The 21,668-nt window shown below is 40.9% G+C and overlaps 1 protein-coding gene and 1 non-coding gene across 3 annotated transcripts; one reads left to right on the top strand and one right to left on the bottom strand.

Moving 5' to 3' along the window:
• Window positions 1-764: 764 nt before the first annotated feature.
• On the top strand, window positions 765-9,203 carry LOC136764481 (P2X purinoceptor 3). Of its 2 annotated transcripts, none has more exons than XM_066718600.1 (13): window positions 765-847; window positions 1,747-2,189; window positions 2,516-2,651; window positions 2,864-2,935; window positions 3,155-3,224; window positions 3,423-3,516; window positions 3,968-4,045; window positions 5,695-5,836; window positions 5,943-6,079; window positions 6,446-6,539; window positions 6,705-6,770; window positions 6,953-7,030; window positions 7,839-9,203. In XM_066718600.1, the coding sequence occupies exons 2-13, from the start codon at window positions 2,068-2,070 to the stop codon at window positions 7,965-7,967; spliced, it is 1,218 nt and encodes a 405-aa protein (XP_066574697.1). In that variant the 5' UTR covers window positions 765-847; window positions 1,747-2,067; the 3' UTR covers window positions 7,968-9,203. The 2 variants fall into 2 exon arrangements, with proteins under 2 accessions (XP_066574697.1, XP_066574698.1); XM_066718601.1 differs by lacking the exon at window positions 7,839-9,203 and adding an exon at window positions 7,604-7,712.
• A 589-nt stretch (window positions 9,204-9,792) lies between these two features.
• trnag-ccc (transfer RNA glycine (anticodon CCC)) lies at window positions 9,793-9,863 on the bottom strand. The gene has a single exon. It is a non-coding gene; the product is annotated as a tRNA-Gly (tRNA).
• Between the last annotated feature and the right edge of the window lie 11,805 nt (window positions 9,864-21,668).

The following is a 21,668-nucleotide window of genomic DNA, read 5'->3' as shown; positions in this document are numbered from 1 at the left end:
GAGATGCGGACAAATTAAAAGAGAGAGACCAGCAAAGAGAATAAGTTCTCCCTCTTTTCCCACATCAGCCTCTGGAGAGGAGACGGGCAGAGATGTTCAGTAATGGGAGAGGTAGAGGGGTGAAGGTGTCCGAGAGAGGGAAAGGGAAGTGAAAGAGACACAGACAGTTGGGGAAAGAGAGACAGTCAGAAGCTCACTGACAGAGAGAGAGACACAGTCACATAGAGACACAGAGCGACAGAAACACAGAAAGAAGCAGACAAACTCAGATACTCAGTGACAGAGAGAAAGACGACTAAATAGTCAGACTGAGAGAGACGCTCACTTTCAGAAAGACAGGCAGGCAGACACACACACTTGCACATACTCTTGTGCCCAAACACAGATACATAATTAACGAGGGAGGGCAATTACTGTGGAGATTCCAGGAAGCTCCGGGGCCCGCGTCAGTCCCAACTCAACGAGGGCAACCCGCACGTGTGAGCGAGGAGTGGGGAGGGGGAGGAGAGGAGGATCCTGAAAGCAAATGTATTAGTAGTCATCATTATGATGATGATGATTATGAATGATAATGGTAGAATTCATTATATGATTAGTAGTAAGTGGTCTTAGTAGTCGTGGTGGTAAATAGTTGTAGTAGTAGGTCGTATTAAATAGTGATAGATTGCTAAAGTGAGAGCAGGCAGGGGTGGGAGACAGAGAGACTGAGGGAGGAGAGAGAGGGAGAGATGGGGGTGGATATAGGGAGGGGCAGGGCGAAGGGTGTGGTGTTAGAGAGGATGGGTTAAAGAGAGAGAAAGGAAAACGGACCGAGAAAGACATTCTCCTGGACCAGAAGACTGATACAGTAAGAATGATTGTACTGCCTATTTTATGTAACAAGTGACAGACCGAGTTAAAGGTTAAATATCCTAATACTGCTTAGAATTTATTATACAGACAGTCCGACTTTGCTTATATGTGTGTCTATGGGGGGGTGTTGGTTTATTCTGTATTTTGATACACATTGAGATTGAGAAATAAAATACATTTGTGTATTAGATTACAGCACAAGAGATGGGGCAGGAAAGAAGTTTGAAGTTCTATTGTGGTGTATTTGTATTTTCTGAGAGATCATTAATTTCAGTATTTGCTTCCTCTCTTTGCGATGTCTGTCAATGCTTTGGTAACACTGGTATAAACTTGTGCGAATGCCCATGAAGCTCGTTTCGAATATGATGTTGAATTTGAGAGAGAAAGACGATCACCACAGCATCGTTTTTGTCTAATGGAAAATAATCTAGAGAGCGATTCAGGATCAGTCCAGAAGACCTTTATTCTGAGCAGCTGTGCAGAAGAGGTTCACGAGGAGGTCCCATGAAACGGTCTAAGGAAAGTTCAGGCACTTTTAGACAGGAGACTCGCATGTCTGTACCGTGAAGAGTGACAGATTGCTTTTCCTGAAAATTTGTTAGGAATAAGTAGCTATATATAATCAAGCATGGGCAAACTTGTAATGTTATATATTATGGGGCTTGTGGGATGAATTAGCCAAAAACTGCTGGTAAAAATTGGTTCTTATCAAACCCTGTTCATGGGTATATTGGTTGAACTATGGCACAGTAAGGAAGTTCTTCAGTTTTTCTAATTTGGTGGTTTGTATTCTGAAAGATAAATGAATAGAGAGATAGACAGATAGACATGCTGAGAGACAGGGGTAGAAGAGAGAGACTGATTGGGCTCTTTGACCCTGTTCTTTGTTGACAGCAGTGCAGAGGTGATGCAAACTGGGACTCAGACTGACTGAGAAGAGCCCACTGTGTCTTCAATTACTGCAGCCAGATCCGGAGAAAGAGGGAGAGAGAGAAACAGGAAGCGCAATACATAGAGATCGAGAGAGAGACACACACACACAGTAAATCAGATTAAACACACTGGGAGAGACAACACCTCTCTCTCTCTCTCTCTCTCTCTCTCTTTCTCTCTCACACACACACACACACAACCCCTTCTGATCACACTGTAGTCCTCCCTCATACTCGCACACAGACACGTACTCACCGACGCATACATTCACTCACACTGAAGATGATGAACTGCATCACAGACTTTTTCACCTATGAGACGACCAAGTCTGTGGTGGTGAAGAGCTGGACCATCGGCATCATCAACAGAGTGGTGCAGCTTCTGATCATCACCTACTTCATAGGGTGAGAAGGGGAGGGGAGCAGCGATGGCTCATCACCCACTTTATCGGGTGCAAGAAGGGGAGAGGGATGAGGAGTGGGAGAGAGGGGAGCTGGAGGGGGAGGGAGAGTGTGAAATGGGGGAGGGGAGCAGCGATGATCATCACCAACCTCATGGGTTGAGAGAGGGGATGCTGTCTCTGTGTGATGTCTTTCTCTCCCTTCCTCTCCCTACATTTCCTGTCATCACCTTGTCTCTCTTCCCCCTCCCTCATGTCTCCTCTTCTCTTTCCCCCTCCCTCCTTCCCCTCTCTCTCTATCTCTCTCTCTCTCTCTCTCCCTTCTCTCAGCTGGGTGTTCTACCATGAGAAGGCCTATCAGGTGAGAGACACAGCCATCGAGTCGTCAGTAATGACCAAGGTCAAGGGCTTCGGGGTCTACAACGGCAAGGTCATGGACGTGGCCGACTACGTCATCCCCACACAGGTAACACACCGACACACAAGTGACACACTGGCACAGCCCCACACAGGTAACACACTGACACACAGGTAACACACAGGTAACACACTGACACACAGGTGACACTCTGACACTCCTCTGCAGAGGTGACACACCCATACACAGGTAATACTGATATACTGACTGACTGACTGACTGACATGCTGACTGTTAATTGTCACTAATTTGCTCATCAGGGCGCCTCAGTGTTCTGCATCATCACCAAGCTGATCACCACTGAGAACCAGATGCAGGGATATTGTCCTGAGGTCAGAGCGATATTGTTTTCAGTGTTATTATTAATAATTATTTTAGGATGGCAAATAATATTATTAATGAATTTGTACAGACACACGCAGTCTGAGTGAACATTAATTTGTTTTTATTAACAATGGTAGTAACAGTAGTAGAAGTATTAGTAGTAGTGAAAACATGTGGCAGTGATATCATAATTGTTGCTGTTGTTTTTGTTGCTGTTGTGTGTGTAGACTGAGCCAAAGTTTGGCTGTAAGGATGACAGTGACTGCACTCACTGGATGCAAAATACTGGGGGGAACGGTGAGTCTGTGTGTGTGTGTGTGTGCGTTTGCATGTGCGTGTGACTGTGAGTGGTGTGCAAGTGTGTGTGAATGTGTATATGTCTTCTTGTGGGTCTTTCACTCAGTTTTTCTGTCTCTCTCTTAATTGCTGTCCATAATTTTCCCTCTCTCTGTGTCCATCTAAACTATAATAAGCTCTCTTGTCCCCCCACCTCAGGTATGAAAACAGGTCGATGTGTCGGCTTTAACAGCTCCTATAGGACCTGTGAGATCAGAGGCTGGTGCCCAGCAGAGATTGACACCATAAAGACGTGGGTTGTTATTCTTTGTATTATTATTATTTTTATTTCTTAGCAGACGCCCTTATCCAGGGCGACTTACAACATAAGTGCAAAACAAAGTGCAAAAATACAGTTCAGTACAAGGCATCAAACATTAGAAATTCAAATTTACATTATACAAAGCAATTCAAAGTAAAATACATTTTACAACTTCCAATTTATACAGGTAAGTGAGGTCATACATCCTGGAAAGTAAAAGCTAAGTGCTGCCAAGATGTAGGGTAACAGTCAAGGGCTACGGGAAAGGGAGCAAGGAGGAAATCAATCAATAACGCAAGAAGCATAATAAAACTCTGTGAAATGCTATCTAATGGGGATTAAAAGGACTAATATTACAAGTATTGTCTGAAAAGATGAGTCTTGAGTGAGTTGGGTTGACAGTGTACTGTTGTGTGACTGTGTTGTGTTTTTGTGTTGACAGAGAGCCCATGCGAGAGGCTGAGAACTTCACCATCTTTATCAAGAACAGCATCCGATTCCCCCGCTTCAACTTCACCAAGTCTGTACTGCTACACTCCCCCCACTCACACACACCTCCTCTCTCTCTCAGTGCAGTGTTAATGTACTGTAGTGTCCAGTCAGTCAGTGTGTCTGTACTGTATTAACCCTCTCTCTCTCTCTCAGTGTTAATGTACTGTAGTGTCCAGTCAGTCAGTGTGTCTGTACTGTATTAATCCTCTCTCTCTCAGTGCAGTGTTAATGTACTGTAGTGTCCAGTCAGTCAGTGTGTCTGTACTGTATTAACCCTCTCTCTCTCAGTGCAGTGTTAATGTACTGTAGTGTCCAGTCAGTCAGTGTGTCTGTGCTGTACTGTATTAACCCTCTCTCTCTCAGTGCAGTGTTAATGTACTGTAGTGTCCAGTCAGTCAGTGTGTCTGTACTGTATTAACCCTCTCTCTCTCAGTGCAGTGTTAATGTACTGTAGTGTCCAGTCAGTCAGTGTGTCTGTACTGTATTAACCCTCTCTCTCTCAGTGCAGTGTTAATGTACTGTAGTGTCCAGTCAGTCAGTGTGTCTGTACTGTATTAACCCTCTCTCTCTCAGTGCAGTGTTAATGTACTTTAGTGTCCAGTCAGTCAGTGTGTCTGTACTGTATTAACCCTCTCTCTCTCAGTGCAGTGTTAATGTACTGTAGTGTCCAGTCAGTCAGTGTGTCTGTACTGTATTAACCTTCTCTCTCTCAGTGCAGTGTTAATGTACTGTAGTGTCCAGTCAGTCAGTGTGTCTGTACTGTATTAACCCTCTCTCTCTCAGTGCAGTGTTAATGTACTGTAGTGTCCAGTCAGTCAGTGTGTCTGTGCTGTACTGTATTAACCCTCTCTCTCTCAGTGCAGTGTTAATGTACTGTAGTGTCCAGTCAGTCAGTGTGTCTGTACTGTATTAACCCTCTCTCTCTCAGTGCAGTGTTAATGTACTGTAGTGTCCAGTCAGTCAGTGTGTCTGTACTGTATTAACCCTCTCTCTCAGTGCAGTGTTAATGTACTGTAGTGTCCAGTCCGTCAGTGTGTCTGTGCTGTATTAACCCTCTCTCTCTCTCTCTATATATATATATACAGTGAGGGAAAACAGTATTTGATCCCCTGCTGATTTTGTATGTTTGCCCACTGACAAAGAAATGATCAGTCTATAATTTTAATGGTAGGTGTATTTTAGCAGTGAGAGACAGAATAACAACAATAAAATCCAGAAAAACGCATTTCAAAAAAGTTATAAATTGATTTGCATGTTAATGAGGGAAATAAGTATTTGTTGTTATTCTGTCTCTCACTGCTAAAATACACCTACCATTAAAATTATAGACTGATCATTTCTTTGTCAGTGGGCAAACGTACAAAATCAGCAGGGGATCAAATACTTTTTCCCCTCACTGTATATATATATATATATATATATATATATATAATTCAAATTCAAATTCAAATTCAAAACTAGCTTTATTGACATGACATGTTTATACAAGTATTGCCAAAGCATGTATGATACGGGTGAAAATACATACAAAATCATCAATAATATATATATTTATAGATAATAAAGTAAACATAAAATATACAGAGAATCATTCAAATAATTACATTCATACATAATAATACAAAATATAAAAAATCATAATCATTAATATTCTCTCACTGTCTCTCTGTCTCTCAGGGGTAACTTGCTGCCCAACATTACCAATAAGTACATGCATAAGTGTAACTTTCACCCAGAGAGAGACATCTACTGCCCCATCTTCAGAGTGGGAGACGTGATGAAATTCGCTCACCAGGACTTCGACACACTGGCCAAAGATGTGTGTGTGTGTGTGTGTGTGTGTGTCTGTCTGTCTGTCTGTCTGTCTGTGTCTGTGTCTCAGAGCTGCACTGTATTAACTCTCTATCTCTCGCCCCCTCTCTCAGGGAGGGGTGATCGGCATTAAGATCGGGTGGGTTTGCAACCTGGATATGTCGGATGAACATTGCAACCCCAAATACTCCTTCACCCGACTGGACAGCATCTCGGAGAAAAGTAAAGTCTCTCCTGGATACAACTTCAGGTGCAGTACAGCCTCCTGGGCATGCTCTTTCTGCAGTGCCGTTTTTCCCCGTTTATCACCCAGCAGCTTTCAAATTCATTACATGGATATATTGTTATTATTATCATGATAAGACGATGGCGGATAATATAACCAAACGTGTGGGCAAGTAATTAATTCAGAAGGAGGGAGTGAGTACCTACCACTGTAACTGCAGAGGAGTCCAGCTGCAAGAATACCTCCATTGAGCAGCTGTCTGTTTGCCTCCCCTTCTCTGCATACACCACTGCTATAATAGAGACAATAGACAATAGTGTTTCAAAGCCACAGAGCACCTGTACTGTACTGTAGTCACCCTCTCTCTATCTCTCGCTCTCTCTGTTGCAGATATGCTAAGTACTTTAAGACAAACAATGGCACAGAATACCGCACTCTGCTCAAAGCCTATGCCATCCGCTTCGATGTCATGGTCTATGGGGATGTGAGTATACCCCCCTCCTTTCTAAATACAAATCCCACAGGCTCCTGCTGCTACTCCACCGGCACAGGGAATGCTTCAGTGCATTCTGGGAATTGTAGTCTCCTATAAACTGATCTCTGAGTGACTGACTGACTGACCTGTAACACTCGTGTGTTGTTATAACAGGCTGGGAAGTTTGACATGATCCCAACTCTGATCAACATGGTAGCAGCTTTTACCTCAGTTGGAGTGGTAAGAATTATAGTTGTTGTTGTTGTTGTTGTTGTTGTTGTTGTTTGTTGTGACAGAGATTTGCAGTGCCCCTTCTGTGCTTTTACAGAGTGGGGGGTGCTGTCTGTCTCTGTGCTATTAATGTAATCATCATTACTACTATTGCTCTCTCTGTCTCACCCATGTCTCTCATTGGCTGGCAGGGCACGGTCCTTTGTGACATCATCCTTCTCAACTTCCTGAAGGGGGCAGACCAGTACAAGGCCAAGAAATTCGAAGAGGTGCAGGAATATCCCATTGGCCGCCTCTTTGTGTCTGCCCCTGTTGCATCTCGGCCAATAGGAGTCTGAGCTTGCATTCGCCAGTCTAGTAGAGCAACCAATCAGATTGTGTTTGACAGTGTCACTACTAGACTGGAATAACTGTACTGTACTCTGCTGTGAGCCTAACTGAGTCATAGAGATTCATAAACAGACTCCCATTGGCACGAACTCTTAACATAGCAAAATGTACTGTACTGTACTGTACTGTACTGTAATACACTGGACTGGACTGCGAAACATTTCATATAATTTATGTCAATATCTGCTAGCTTTAGACTGTTTCTCTCTTCCAGCTTACCCTCTCTCTCTCTCTCTCTCTCTCTCTCTCTCTGTCTCTGCAGAGTTAACGTACTGTAGTGTCCAGTCTGTCAGTGTCTTTGCAGTACAGTATTATCTCTCTTCCTCTCTTTCTCTCTCTCAGCGCAGTGTTAATGTACTCTAGAGCCCCATCAGTGTGTCTACTGTAATGCACTAACCCCACCTCTCTCCCTCCCTCTTCCTCTCTTCTCTCTCTCTTGTTCCATATCACAGTGTGCCCCAACTTCGCTATAGTGTCCTGCTAGTCAGTCAGTGTGTCTGTGCTGTACAGTATTATCTCTCTCTCCTCGCTCTCTCACTCTCTCTTCCCTCTTCTCTCCTCTTTGTACTCGTTGTTCGTCTTCCCCTCTATGCTACCCCCCTCTCTGTCTGCCTCTCCTTCTCTCTCTTTGCGTCTCCACTCTCTCCACCTGTCTGTCTCTGTCTGGCTGTCTCTCTGTCTGTCCAGGTGTCAGAACAGCAGATCAAATCTTCGGTCCCCAACGGCAACGATCACTACAGGAGCAACCAGACCCTGTCACTCAAATACGACGAGAAGCAGTCTACGGACTCGGGGGCCTTCTCCATTGGACTGTAGGGCTGACGGACAGGACAGACGACTAATGGCGTTGCGTGGTTGGAAGGAGGAGGGGGGATTCTTTCAGATACCCGCCCCCTCCCCCAACCAATTATAACCTTCACTTTTTACTTTTCATTTAAATAAGTTTAAATAAAATAAAGTTTCTTTTTTCATGGAGGACTGAAAGATAAAGAGAGAGGAAGGGGCAGACAGAGAATAATCATATTTTATAGTTTTGTTCCTCTGCATTGTATAAGAGAGGGGCAGAGAGCCTTGGGGGGGTGTGATAAAATAGAAATAAAGGATGAAACCATAGGAGAGAAAAGAGAAGTAGTGAAGGAGAGTGGCAGCTAGAACAATCTCTCCTGGTGAGCCTCCATGGCACAAGAGAGAGAGCATAATGATCCCATTTCAGAGATGTGTTCCTCGATTGTATCAGAGAGAGAAAAGGAGGTAGCCCAGTAACAGGAGGAAAAGAAGAGAGAGGGAAACAAAAGGAAGGCATCCAGAATGACTTCCAGATGGAGAGGCGGAGGAACGATGGTGGCGCGGAGCAATAACAGTCTGATCACAGCGGGATGTTTTTGTACAGGCTCCTGTCGCGGCCCTGATGTAAATGTAAATGCCACAGTATCTATAGCTAAAACCATTGCTATGTTTTTATAACCCGCATTAATATGTATGTGCATGCTGACGCAGAGCTGTTATGTAGGTGAACTATTGCTGTCTGCCATATAAGTACACTGCCACTGCATTAACACTGTATAGTCTCAGTTCACTATAGGCTTCAGATAGTGTAGTGTGTAGCTCATATGGACCTGTGCTGTTACCTGATAGCCCCTCCTTCTCTTTCTGTGTCTCCTGTCCTGTATCTTACACTATGCAGTAGACACAGTGAGACAGAGAGACGGTGGGGGAGGACAGGGACAGAACTAGATAGAGGGAGGGACCGAGTCAGAGCCAGAGAGAAAGACTCCCTCAGTAATAAGCACAAAACAGTACAAACATTCGATCAGATCGGATCGGATCACATGCACCTCTCAGGGAGATGGTACAGATTCGGATCAAATGCACTGTAGCATTTGATCCTGACAGTGTAAATGCAAACATCCTGAGGTGAGCGAGGGAAATGGGAGAGCAGGGAACTGTATGAATGAATGAACCGATGAATATTACTTTCCTCTGGGGCTGGAGCTCTGTGTTGTACGCTGTAATTACTATGTGTAACCCCAATAAAGATGGACAGTAAGTGAGGAGGTGTTTCTTGTGTGCTTCAGTATCGACGGGCTGCACTGAGCTGCGAACCCATCTGTCTAAGTAATAGTGCTTACATTAGACCTCACGCAATCGACCTCTTTAAAGAGCTCTCTCTCTGTCATTGTTTGTATTAATCTGTCATGTTTGCTCTCACCTCCCTCGCCACCTTCACCCCCTCTACACTGTACAGCGCTGTAATGTCAGTGTCACCCAGTCAGTCTATCTGTCTTTCTCACCAGTCGCCTTTTTATTTGTGTATTTGGTATTTTTTACAGCTCAGCTCCTTAGCTGCTGTGAGCTGTTTCCACTTCCTGTGTCAGAGACAGAGACACACACCCAGTTTGTGTAACAGCGCCACCTGTGTGTAAATCTCGACAGCTTTTTCAAATGGAACCACGTTATTAATGGTGCACACACCTCTGCTCCCAAAAGACATAGCCCCCCACCCCCCCACATACAAATAACCAACAAAGAATATGCTAATACTGTCCAAAGACTGACTTTCAACATATTCTTTGCTGTATTAAGAAGAAGAAAGACAGAACTTCGTTAGGAATGTGTCTTCTAATTTTTAAAACGCTAATTGTGCGCCAGCCGGGAATCGAACCCGGGTCGCAAGAATGGGAATCTTGCATGATACCACTACACCACTGGCGCAGCTGACAGGCAGCTTCTTCACATGCCAACTGGTTGTGAAGCGATAACGACAGGCCTCACATTACAGACTGATGCACTACAGCCGCCACCCGCCTCAGCGCTGCTCACAAGTGCCTCAATTGATTGGGATCTTTGGAAAGCATGTTTTAAATCTGTCGCATTCAGCACTCCTTTCAAAGCGATGTGGGAAAAACACTGCAATCTTAGCAAGATCAAAAGAGCACGTCAGAGACAGGTTCAAACACAATCATTGCCATTTCTGATCGGTAGCATTTGATCAGGAGGTGTGAACGCTCGGCGATCGGATCACATGCACCCCTGACAGTGTAAATGCACGACCAAGACGGCATGCATTCATTCATATTAACTTGACATAAATGAAAATTGTAACTGTAATAAAAGCGTGTCTTACAGATGAATGCTTCTGTGTTAGGAAATGCAACTGTAACAGGCTGCTGACCAGCTTAATACTCTATTTAAGTCATACTGAGAAGGTGTGCATTAAGTACCAATTTAAATTGACACACGCAGCATGAAAGGAGGTTGTTAAGTCACGATGCTTAAAGCCAAAGGTGGATTGCTCATATATTGTATTTTCAAGTGTGTGCACTTATCCTGTTTTAATTTTATTTTGAAAGTAGAATATTGATTCAAGAGGTTTTTTTTTTTTTTTTTTTTATGCAGCCACTTGTATTTTACAGCCAAAATGTACATCAGTAACATGTATGACGAAAAACAAACCTTCAAAATAATTCGTTTAAACATTTGAAAAACTATAGTGAGGGGGGAAGAAAACACAAAAAAACAGCTCCAACAGCTCTCATATTTAAACTGCACCTAGATCTTTTGGATTGATTGGAAAGATGCTATTGATAAAAATAAGTGAAATAATTATTATTTGGGTTAGTTTTAACTTAAAATAGGAATTCACGTCGACTCAACCTTGCAGACTGATATTGTGATTATGGTGCAGGCCTATTCATTCCTTTGCCACTAGAGTGATTTTTGTTTTGTAATTACTGTTTTATTAATTACATGTCTATTTGCCCTATAATTGTATATTTATTTTATTTATGGTGATTACTATTAAATATACATACAGTGGCAGTATTTGGTGAATCATGAGACAAATTCTGAGGTACCTACTGTATGCTATACAGTAAAGTGTTTATTTGTGGATGTTGGCAAATACTTTGTTATGGTAAAATAACTGACTTATTGTTTTATTTTGCGGTTTAGTGTAAAGGAACTAGGGATGGGCGGATCGATCCAAAGTATCGATACTTCCGATCCTGATTTTTCATTTTTCAGAATCGATCCTCACATAAAAATATCGATACCAGGTGCTTTCTTTAGCCAGTGATTTTTGTTTTTATTATTATTATTATGAAGCTAAATGTGTATCAGATATTGAAAAGTGAAAATAAAATTAAATGTAGCACATTGTTGTTTAGGATAGGAACTACTTATCCTTCCGCCCTCTGCCTTCGCTCCTCATATAGCTATACAGTGTACATATACACTGATACTCCGATACCCCGACTAAGGTTAATATCCGTCTATGTAAAAAGTAATGTAAACACCTTTATCTGATATCTTTAATCGGGGTCTTAACACACCAAGGTTTCTGCCCAACAATTTGATTAATCTGGGCATGTTATCAGCTTTGTCAGATTTCTGTTTTTTAAATGCATTCATGTCTGACTACGTAACCGGCGCCTGGTCCTTTATAAAGAGAAACCCCACTATTTCACCGATCCCATGTAAACAAGGTTTTTTGTGTAATCGCGGTATTGCTGTGCCTGTAAACACTTCAGTCCAATTATTGCCTTAACCTGATTTTTTTTCTGGTTGGGGATTTGTTCTCCATGTAAACGCACTCAATAGGCTGCTAGATTGGACCAGTGTTACCAGGTCCTCTCCTAAATTTTCCCCCAAACTGGTCCTAAAAATCCCCATAATCAGACAATTTCTCCCACCTTTCGGAGAAGGTGAAGTCAGTTTTTTTTTTTTTTGGGGGGGGGGGGGGTGCTCTGATGAAGTGAGGTCCGGGGCATGGGGGACCTCACACACACACACACACACACACTCGTTTTCCCCCCATGCAGTATTTCCCCCCATTTTCCCCCCATGGATTCAATTGGGGGTTTTCCCCCCAATCTGGCAACCCTGGATTGGGCACATTTTCAAACAATATCTGAATGCATTATATCAATTTTGTGGAAAAACTGATATGCATTGCACAGGATTTCTAAAACATAGATTATATCTTATAAAATGTTACCGTTTTGAAAGTGAAGATCTCAGGTAGCTAATCCCTTCAGGAATCATCAACTCTTATGCCAGCCAGAACAATTGAACATATGTTTTATAATTGCTGTTATTAAACAGAAAACAAAAAGAGAAGTCTGATCATTGGTAGTTTATTTAATACTAATGCAAAGGCTTTCAAATATAATTTTTGATGTCTGCATTTACCAATTTTCACTGTAGAAATCACAAAGATTTCCCCTTTTTATGTACATAAGAAGACTTTTAAAAGTATCGGTATCGGTATTGGGATACTAGCCTTTGTATTACTTGGTATCAGATCGAAAGAAAATCAGTGGTATCGCCCATCCCTAAAAAGAACATCGCGTCTAGCTGACGAAATACTGTTTTATTGGGATAAGTATTTTACAAATCAATAATAAAAACATTCAGAATTTTAATACTTATGATTACATTTTTTTAAATCAATTCCTAAAATCACTTAAAAAAAAAAAAATCTTAATGTGATTAAAAAACAAAATCCGTAAACTCAATTAACATGTGCATATAACAGTAAAACAAACTTGTGATTAAAGCAATACTGCAACCAACAAAAAGGTCAAATACATTGAAAATAACTGAAAATGCACCGGACAAACCAAAAAACAAATAAAACGATAAAATAAAAAACAAACCAAAACATTTAAAATTAAAATCCAAACGGCCAATGTATTTGACAAAAGAAAAAAACAGAACAAAACCAACCAAATACCCAAACAACTAGTGCTTTTAAAATCAACTAAATCTTTAAAAACAGTTAAAATTCATTTTTAAGAGTCATTTTTTAAAAACAATCTTTTCATAAAAATGGTTAAAAGATCTTGGACTCGGGCTCCAGCAGGGGGAGATGGCCGTCCCCGGAGGTGGGTCCCTTTACGGGATCCTGAGCTCCCCCAGATCTTGTATTTGCCAGTTCTTAAAGGCTTCCTCCTTGCCCCTCTGATGGACCTCCAGATTGACATAGTCCCTAATTAGTACCATGCCCCTCCGTGCGATGACGATTGGGTCCAGCTCCTGCTTGTTGAATAAGCAGATGTTTCGTCCCTCCCACAGGGCCTGTTTCACTGCGCAGATGACACGCCACCAGCACCTCAGGGTTGAAGATGTAAGTCCCCTGGCTGGACCATAAAGGATCTGCTGGGCGGTCGCCCAACACAGGAATGGCAAACCTGTGGAGGAACGGAGAAAACAGGAGCCAGACCCTGCAGGCGGAGGGGCAATCCCTAAAGATGTGAGCCTCCGTCTCCTTCCCCAGGCAACCCTTGTAGGGGAAGATGTCATAAGGGGCTAGGTCCCTTCTTTTTCTGCCTCCCAAGCAACAATTCTGATCGATCCTCTGACTGTTTACCTGCGTTTTCAACCTAGGCCTGACCATCTGCCTTGTTCGACCGATTGATTGACCCTGACCACACCTTTCGCCTCTTCCTACTTGTACTGTCTTTCGGATACCGCAATTGGATCCTCACCTCAGTTGGTACTCCTGGAGTCCCTGGACCTGACAGATGATAGAAAGTACCTGTTCTGGGTCTAGTGTGAAAAACTATTTCTGGGGTGTCATAGGTATAACTGTCGAAATACTGTGTGTGTCAATGGCAGCTGTAGAGATGACTTGGTGTTGTGAGAACTGCTCTCAGCCCATTCCTCTCTCCAGGAGCGCTCTTGAACCTGCCAAATAAAGCTTTCCTTTTGCTGAACTCCGTTTGTGGCTCCGTTTGTGCTATTCCGCTGACACACGAAGTGGCACTAATTTGTACTTTTTAATATTACTACTAGTACTACTACTACTACTACTACTACTACTACTACTACTAATAATAATAATAATAATAATAATGGTGATAACACTGAGGAATCACTGTGAGTTACATAGGATGGGTTTAATTTCTTTGTCCAGCTACATTTACACATTTCACTCTAGTTTCAAACAGTTTTGCTGTACAACACCTCAAACATGAGAATGGGCCAAATATGTTTCCCTTTTTATTGTTTTATTTTTTTATGTTACCTAAAAATAAGAGTTGGACCAATATCAGCAGTCGCCTTTCTGAAGATGGCAGATTCCTCAGTGGTAGTAGAACCCAACACAGTATAAATAACTCTCTTGTCTCTCATAGTCTCAGCTCTTGTTGTCCTTTTGGTGAGGATGTGAAGGTGTAAATGCAAGAGAGAAAGTATGATGACGATTCTATTGATTTAGGTTTTATGGAGTTTAAAGCCCCTGTCCTATTGTGACGAGTGTCTGTGAAGAAATGTAAGGAAAGTGCAGATCTCAAGGGGATGGTCTAACAAGCTAGAGGTCTAGAGCTGTTGTTCAGGATAATGGAGACAAGGCAGAAATCGAAGTTGGGAAAAGCAGGCAGTATGTCGTGGGATCAGGCTAACAGGCTGTGGTAGGGAATCCAAACGCAGTGGTCAAAAGGAGGAGGCTAAGGTTCGATAGACAATGAGACTAGACAGGAACAGGAATGCTCAGAATTGCAACTAGGCTAGAAGTTGAGACTTCTCAGCAAGCTAGTAGGACAAAGAGGTATATATAGGGAGGTAAGTGCTGTGTTAATTTTGGGAGCTATTTTAGATTTAGTTTTAGTCTTACTCTTTTCACTAAAATGCTTATCAGTTTTAGTCACATTTTAGTAATTTCATCTTTCACTAGTTTTAGTTAGTATTGATCGATGAAAACTCCTGTCATTTTAGTCAAGTTTTAGTCAATGTAATTTTAGTCACATTTTAGTCCATGTTTTCATCATGTCATGATCACCATTATGCATTATGTCTGATGCCAGATGTTTACATCAATTAGTGGATGGATGCAAAACAAACATATTGACTGACTTAATTTGAATTGTATTTGAAATCAAGTCACAAATAGGTATTGTGAACTTCATTGTCACAAATTACTGTAATTCATTTTTTATAAGTTCCAAAGCTCTTTAATTTTTTTGTAATAACAATAGTTACAAGAACAGTATGCATTTTCATTTTCGATGTATACACGCGTTATTTGGGTAAAAATGCAAATGCAATAATCCCATATGTATTTTTATATTATAGTATGCAAATTACCTAACAATATTAAAATTTAAAATTAACATTTCATTTTCAAAGACTTCCCCCGCTGATACACAAAATATGGGATGTTTAAAGTGATAACATTAAAACAATAAACATATTGTTAAACTCTACTGTAGCCAAGCGTGAATTGCGCTTCTTGCTGTAAGAGCTTAACTTGGTTTACTGTACTTATAAGTTAACCAATTAGATCTTAACTGTACTAATTACATTACCAGTCTTATATACAAAATAACAGGCGTTTAACTTCACAACATCTGTATCAACTTCACGTTGAGCACAATACAGTCAACCACATCAAGCACATTCACCGTTCAGCAGATCTGCAGAATCCCACCGATCCCATTGGTGGAGCAGCGAAGATCTGCGCAGAACTGCCATAAGATGCGCTACATGAACGCGATGACCGAGTCAAGGCATGCATGATAATGTTTGGACCATGAATCACCTCCCTGACCGGCAGCCTCGCAATACTGGAATTTATGTCCATTAGTCTTGTGTTGAATTTTCGTTTCGTTAACTAAAATTAGAAGCGTTTATTTTTAGTTATCGTTTTTTCACAGTATTTTGTCTTATTATCGTAATAGTCACAGGTAATAGTCATAGGTCGTTGATTCTCGTCGTAGTTTTCGTGGTGAAGTGCAAGCTTGGTTGCGCAAAGGTGTGCTGTTGTATTGAAGAATAAGGATGAATTGAACTAATTAATGTGAAGATATATGAGATCTCGGGAGGAAAACAGCGGCCTCTGGTGGGGATGTGAAGTGTTCAGTGTGAGGATGTGACACCTATAGCACAGTAAAAGTACATAATCTCTTAGCAGACACACTCATCCAGGGCAATTTACAATTAATCACATTTGTATATATGCCTAACCCTTATTCAGCTGACTTATTACTGGAGCAATCTAGGTACAGTACCTTGCTCAGGGTACAACAACAGTGTCCCCCACCTGGGATTGAACCATGACTCTCCACACTGCAGCCCATATTAAATTATAGTACACTATACTATGTTACAGTATGGTAGAGCACACTACAATATGCAATTTAGTACACAACAGTGTAGTGTACTATAATACAATACACATGATGCACAAAAAGTATTTTGCAGTATTGTATTTTGTATTTGATGCACCTTGCATTAATCAATACTTTCACAGCCTGAACTGGTGGAGGATGAGCTTTGACTCAGGAAGGCCCATGAAGATGACACAGAATGACACATAATGAAAAACAGACGATTCCCCCAAGATGTGTGAAACCTGATCGCAGAATAATCTGTGCGTACCTCAGCCTACAGGAATTCCTTAGGCGTCCCAAAGTACTTCACACATTCCCTCCAATACGGGGTCAGTCGCTGAAGTTCTGGACTGGGCAGCGTATATGACTCCCCTCTTTGAGACGGTGGGAGAGCCCTGAGAAAAGACAGGACACAGAGGGGCCAAAGCAGCCATCAGCCCCTTCCGTGGATCAATTGTTCCCTCACTCAGTCAATCCATCAATCAATAAATCAGTCGCAACATCACACTACACTGTTATATTATTACAAATAATAAACAGAAAGAAAAGGAACAGGAAACAGGAAATTAAATAGTTAAAATATGAGAAGAAGGTGGAAGAGGAGAACAGAGAAAATAAAGAGGAAAGATAAGATAGGGAAAGAATAGCATATGAAAAGTCTAAAGACAGATAAAGATTAAGAGGAGGAGAGGGAGAGGAAGAGGAAGAGGAGGGAGACTGACTGGCTCTGCGATGCCCAGCAGAACAAGCAATGGGGGGAATGACAATGAGCAATCTGAACTCAAGAGAGAATGATGCAGGAAGAAAGAACAGAACCTGGAGGAAAGGGAAGAGTTGAATAAAGAACAGAACAACAAAGTAATAAAGAAGGAAGGTGAACAATGGTTTTATCTGCTGACAACTTTTCATTTTTTTATGTTTCCGCTCCATTTAACATTATATTATTTACCATTTTGCTTAAGTGTTACTCCACTTTTTTATTTAAAATATTTCATAACGTTTTCTAATTTGGGAGTGAGGAGTTGTATCTCCAGTTGTTGTATTTGTAATATTTGTCTTAAATATGTTCTAAAAGTGCTGGTTAAAAAATGAGAAGGACTATTTATCAATGGTCAATTTAAAAGTTGAGAAACTCTGTTGTATACCCCCGTGTGTGTAATTAGCAGTGGAGCCCCGAGGGGGCTGGGAGTGCTGGATGAATGGGAGAAGAGGGAAGCAGGGAACTGTGGCTGCTGTGCATAACGAATGGGAGAAGAGGGTGAATGAACAATCACACATGGTCCTGAGGAATGAGGAGGCAGGAGTTAGAAGTTGGGGGATGATGACCTCTGGTGGCTGACACACAGGTGCTGTATGAGCCAAAATTAATTAAGTCTTTGTGTGTCTTTGTGTGTGTGAGTGATCTGTGTGAGTCTTTGTTTGAGTGTTTGAGTCTGTGTGTGAGTGAATCTGTGTGTGTCTGTGTATGAGTGTCTTTGTGTGAGTGTGTGAATCTGTGAGTCTTTGAGTGTGAGTGTGTCTTTGTGTGAGTGTGTCTTTGTGTGAGTGTGTTGTGAGTGAGTGTCTTTGTATGTGTGAGTACATGTCTGTGTGAGCCTTTGTGTATCTTTGCGTGAGTGTGTGTGTCTTTGTGTGTGTGAGTGCGTGTCTGTATGAGTCTTTGTGTGAGTGTGAGTGTGTCTTTGTGTGAGTGAATGAGTCATTGTGTGTCTTTGTGTGTGTGAGTGTGTGAGTCTCTGTGTGTGTGAATGCATGTCTGTGTAAGTCTTTATGTGTCTTTGTGTGAGTGTGTGGGAGTCACCAGGTCACACACCACTGGGATGTAAACTACACCACCTAGCGGTTGGCTACAGGCCCTAAGACCTGTTGGGAGGTTGTCAATTCCCCAAATTAGGCAGTTTTGCACAGGCACTACCTCTTACCTTCAATTCAGAGTCTTTTAGTCAGGGGTTAACAAGCCAGGATCACACAGGACAGTGTACTGTGTGTGTGTATCTGTGTGTGTGTGTGTGTGTGTGTGTGTGTGTGTGTGTGTGTGTGTGTGTGTTTCAATGTGTGTCTATGTGTCCTTGTGTGTGTGTCTGTGTGAGTGTCTGTGTGTGTCTCTGTGTGACTGTGTCATTGTGAGTGTGTCTATGTGTGTCCTTGTGTGTGAGTTTGAGTCCTTGTATGAGTGTGTGTCTTTGTGTGAGTCTTTGTATGTGTGAGTATGTGTGTGTGTGTGTGTGAGTCTTTGTGTGTCTGTGTGTGAGTGTGTGTCTGTGTGTGTCTTTGTGTGTCTGTGTGTGAGTGTGTGTCTGTGTGAGTCTTTGTGTGTCTGTGTGTGAGTGTGTGTCTGTGTGTGTCTTTGTGTGAGTGAGTCTGTGTGACTCTTTGTGTGAGTGAGTCCAGTTAACTAGTTTATTACAAGCATCAAATAAAAAAACAGGCAGATTTCCTATTTTTGTGTTAGAAAGGTTTAAAAACAAAAATAAAAAAAATCTTGCAAATGTGATTTTAATAGGAATACATATGTGATAAGACAAGAAATGTATAAAGTGAATAAGTGGAAAAAACACACAATAATAAATACCAAAATATACAAAAATGGACTAACACGCATGTTGAAATGTCCCGCGGGTGACCTGTGTGTGTCTGTGTCTGTGTCTGTGTGTGAGTGTTTTCGCTCCATTTACTGCTGATCTTGGCGCAGCTCTTATGAAGCTGAGAAAGGGCAAGGTGGCCGCGTTTGGCCCGTACTCATGTCTCAGGTGCTTCAGTGGAAAAACTGTTTGAAACCAGTGGAGTGAAGTGTGTGAATGTCACCCCTGGTGTTCCATCGCCACATGTCTTTGCAATCCCACTAATTCTAGAATTTGAATTGGTTTCTAAGACTTAAGATAGAGACAGAGTCATTACGCAACTCAATGTATTTAACTCTTGTTAAGTTTAGAATTAAAATAGCTACAGTGGAAATAAATGTGGGTAATAACAGAGTACACTTTTCCCCAATTGTTTTCTGAAACTTTTATGCACTTAAACCCACACTTTCAGTCAAGAAAATATTCATTTTAAAATACCTCTATATATCTCCTACAGGTTTGCAGGAGAAGATACTGTGAATAAGAGCATTTATAGATTTTCTTTCTGAAAAACAGTTCCATTACATTACATGTCAGGTTTTAAACGCCATGGACGAATTTTCAGTATATTGAATGCTATGGGACTCCCCTATTATAATAATATAATGCTAAGCAAGTGTTGTTGTGGCATTTATTTCAGCAGCCTATATGAAGGATGGTTATAATTGTAAATGTGTAAAATAAAGGAATAGTTTGTTACAACAGTAGATATTCAGTAAACTATAATCCATTTATAATACAGATGTATTTAATTAATTTGAAATTAAGTTGTATGCAAAAAAAGATGTGAAGATCAGCAATTAAGGTTAGAATTAAATAAATATTATAGCTAAACATAGTTATTTACTTTCTTTTATAGAGAATTTTTTTTTTTAATGCAGTTCAGTGACTGTCATGTCTTCACCAATTCGCCACCTGAGGTCATCATCACCTGAGTACTAAACCCTGTCTTTCACATTCCCCAGCACCATGATTAATTATCCTATTAACATTCCTCAACACCCATGTGCACTTGTCCCATTCTCCTCCTCTTCCCATTGGTCCAGCACTCTGTTACCTGCATCCCCCTGCCCAGTCTATATATATACCCCTTTGTGCCTCATATACTCAGGGAAGTCTTGTAATCTCTTTGAGCTGCATTACTTAGTGTTCCTAGCATCTTCCAGTTTATTAGTGTTTTGACCATTGCCTCCATTTTTGACCGGTCTTTTGGATTTCCTGCCCTACTACTTGTGCCTGTAATCTGACCTTTTGCTTTACCTTGACTATGTTTCCAGGATCTCATTCTTGACTCTGTTTGCTGGTTCTTGACCCCTTACCTGTTCCCAACCATTCCTTTGTTCCTCTGTGCAACCGCACTTGGGTTCACTCCTCTAGTCCACAGTCAGGTGTTAGTGACACTTTTTTTTTTTTCATGTGACAATTTAATTAAATTGCTGAAATCAACACATTCACCAATTTAATTGCTGATATTAAGATAATTATATACATATATTTATATTATATATATATATATATCAGCAATTAATGATGATACATAAATTGTTTCCTAATGTAGTCCAGGCCCAGGTCTGTTTCTGCTACCTACCTGCTAACATATAAACCAGAAACTAGTAACGCAAGGCAAGTAGTATGATAAAACTTTATAAAGTGCTATTTTACAGTAGAATAAAGGACTAAATTACAAGTACTTTATGAAAAGATGTCTATAAACAGTTCACAATCATCAATGTAATAAAAACATTCTTAATTTATTAGAGAAATAGCGAACAATACGATGCTTTCCTTGAATGGTTCTTCCATTAGAGTATAACCTATTTCATATTTATATATATACAAATTGTCACTGTATAATATAGACTCTCACTGTCACTGTATAATATAGACTCTCACTGTCTGTCACTGTATAATATAGACTCTCACAGTCTGTCACTGTATAATATAGACTCTCACTGTCACTGTATAATAGACTCTCACTGTCTGTCACTGTATAATATAGACCCTCACTGTCACTGTATAATATAGACTCTCGCTCTCACTGTATATTATAGACTCTCACTGTCACTGTATAATATAGACTCTCACTGTCTGTCACTGTATAATATAGACTCTCACTGTCTGTCACTGTATAATATAGACTCTCGCTGTCACTGTATATTATAGACTCGCTACTATTCTGTGGTCTGGTACGAATGCAGGTTGAACTGGAAAGAGATACAATTCCTTTTTTTTATGGAAATTAATTCATATTTTACTCATGCCATTTTTAAATTTCAAAGTAATATAAGGTAAATGACCCTGATTAATAAAAATCAACATTTCCTGTTTAATGATTATTCATTAATCAGATTTAATTTCCTTCCCTTCTGGAGTAAGTCATTCTTAGATGTTCTGACCGCCTCATTTTATACCTGGTAAGGATGTCTGCTAACAAATATAAGAAGAACAATGGGCCCATTGCAATGCAGCACTATTTCCCCCTTTAGGATTGCAAGGGGAATGAGGATGAGGTGCACTGGCTGATTTAGGGGCATATGTAATCATAAGATGTAAATGCCCGCCACCCGCAAAAAAAACTTTTTAAAAAGCTTTTTTTTTTTTTTAAATACAGTGCATCCGGAAAGTATTCACAGCGCTTCACTTTTTCCACATTTTGTTATGTTACAGCCTTATTCCAAAATTGATTAAATTAATTATTTTCCTCAAAATTCTACAAACAATACCCCATAATGACAATGTGAAAGAAGTTTGTTTGAAATCTTTGCAAATTTATTAAAAATAAAAAA

The sequence above is a fragment of the Amia ocellicauda genome, chromosome 12 (genome assembly GCF_036373705.1).
Source record: "Amia ocellicauda isolate fAmiCal2 chromosome 12, fAmiCal2.hap1, whole genome shotgun sequence".
NCBI classification, from domain to species: Eukaryota; Metazoa; Chordata; class Actinopteri; order Amiiformes; family Amiidae; genus Amia; species Amia ocellicauda.
The sequence above is the reverse complement of the archived record's forward strand: the minus strand, read 5'-3'. Positions and strand labels throughout refer to the sequence as shown.

What these genes read in the sequence shown, in the direction of transcription:
- LOC136764481 (XM_066718600.1), top strand. Translation starts at nt 2,068, where the DNA reads ATGATGAACTGCATCACAGACTTTTTCACCTATGAGACGACCAAGTCT. An exon ending in CTTTTACCTCAGTTGGAGTG is followed by an intron (nt 6,771 to 6,952) that starts GTAAGAATTATA and finishes ATTGGCTGGCAG; the next exon opens with GGCACGGTCCTTTGTGACAT. An exon ending in AGGCCAAGAAATTCGAAGAG is followed by an intron (nt 7,031 to 7,838) that starts GTGCAGGAATAT and finishes CTGTCTGTCCAG; the next exon opens with GTGTCAGAACAGCAGATCAA.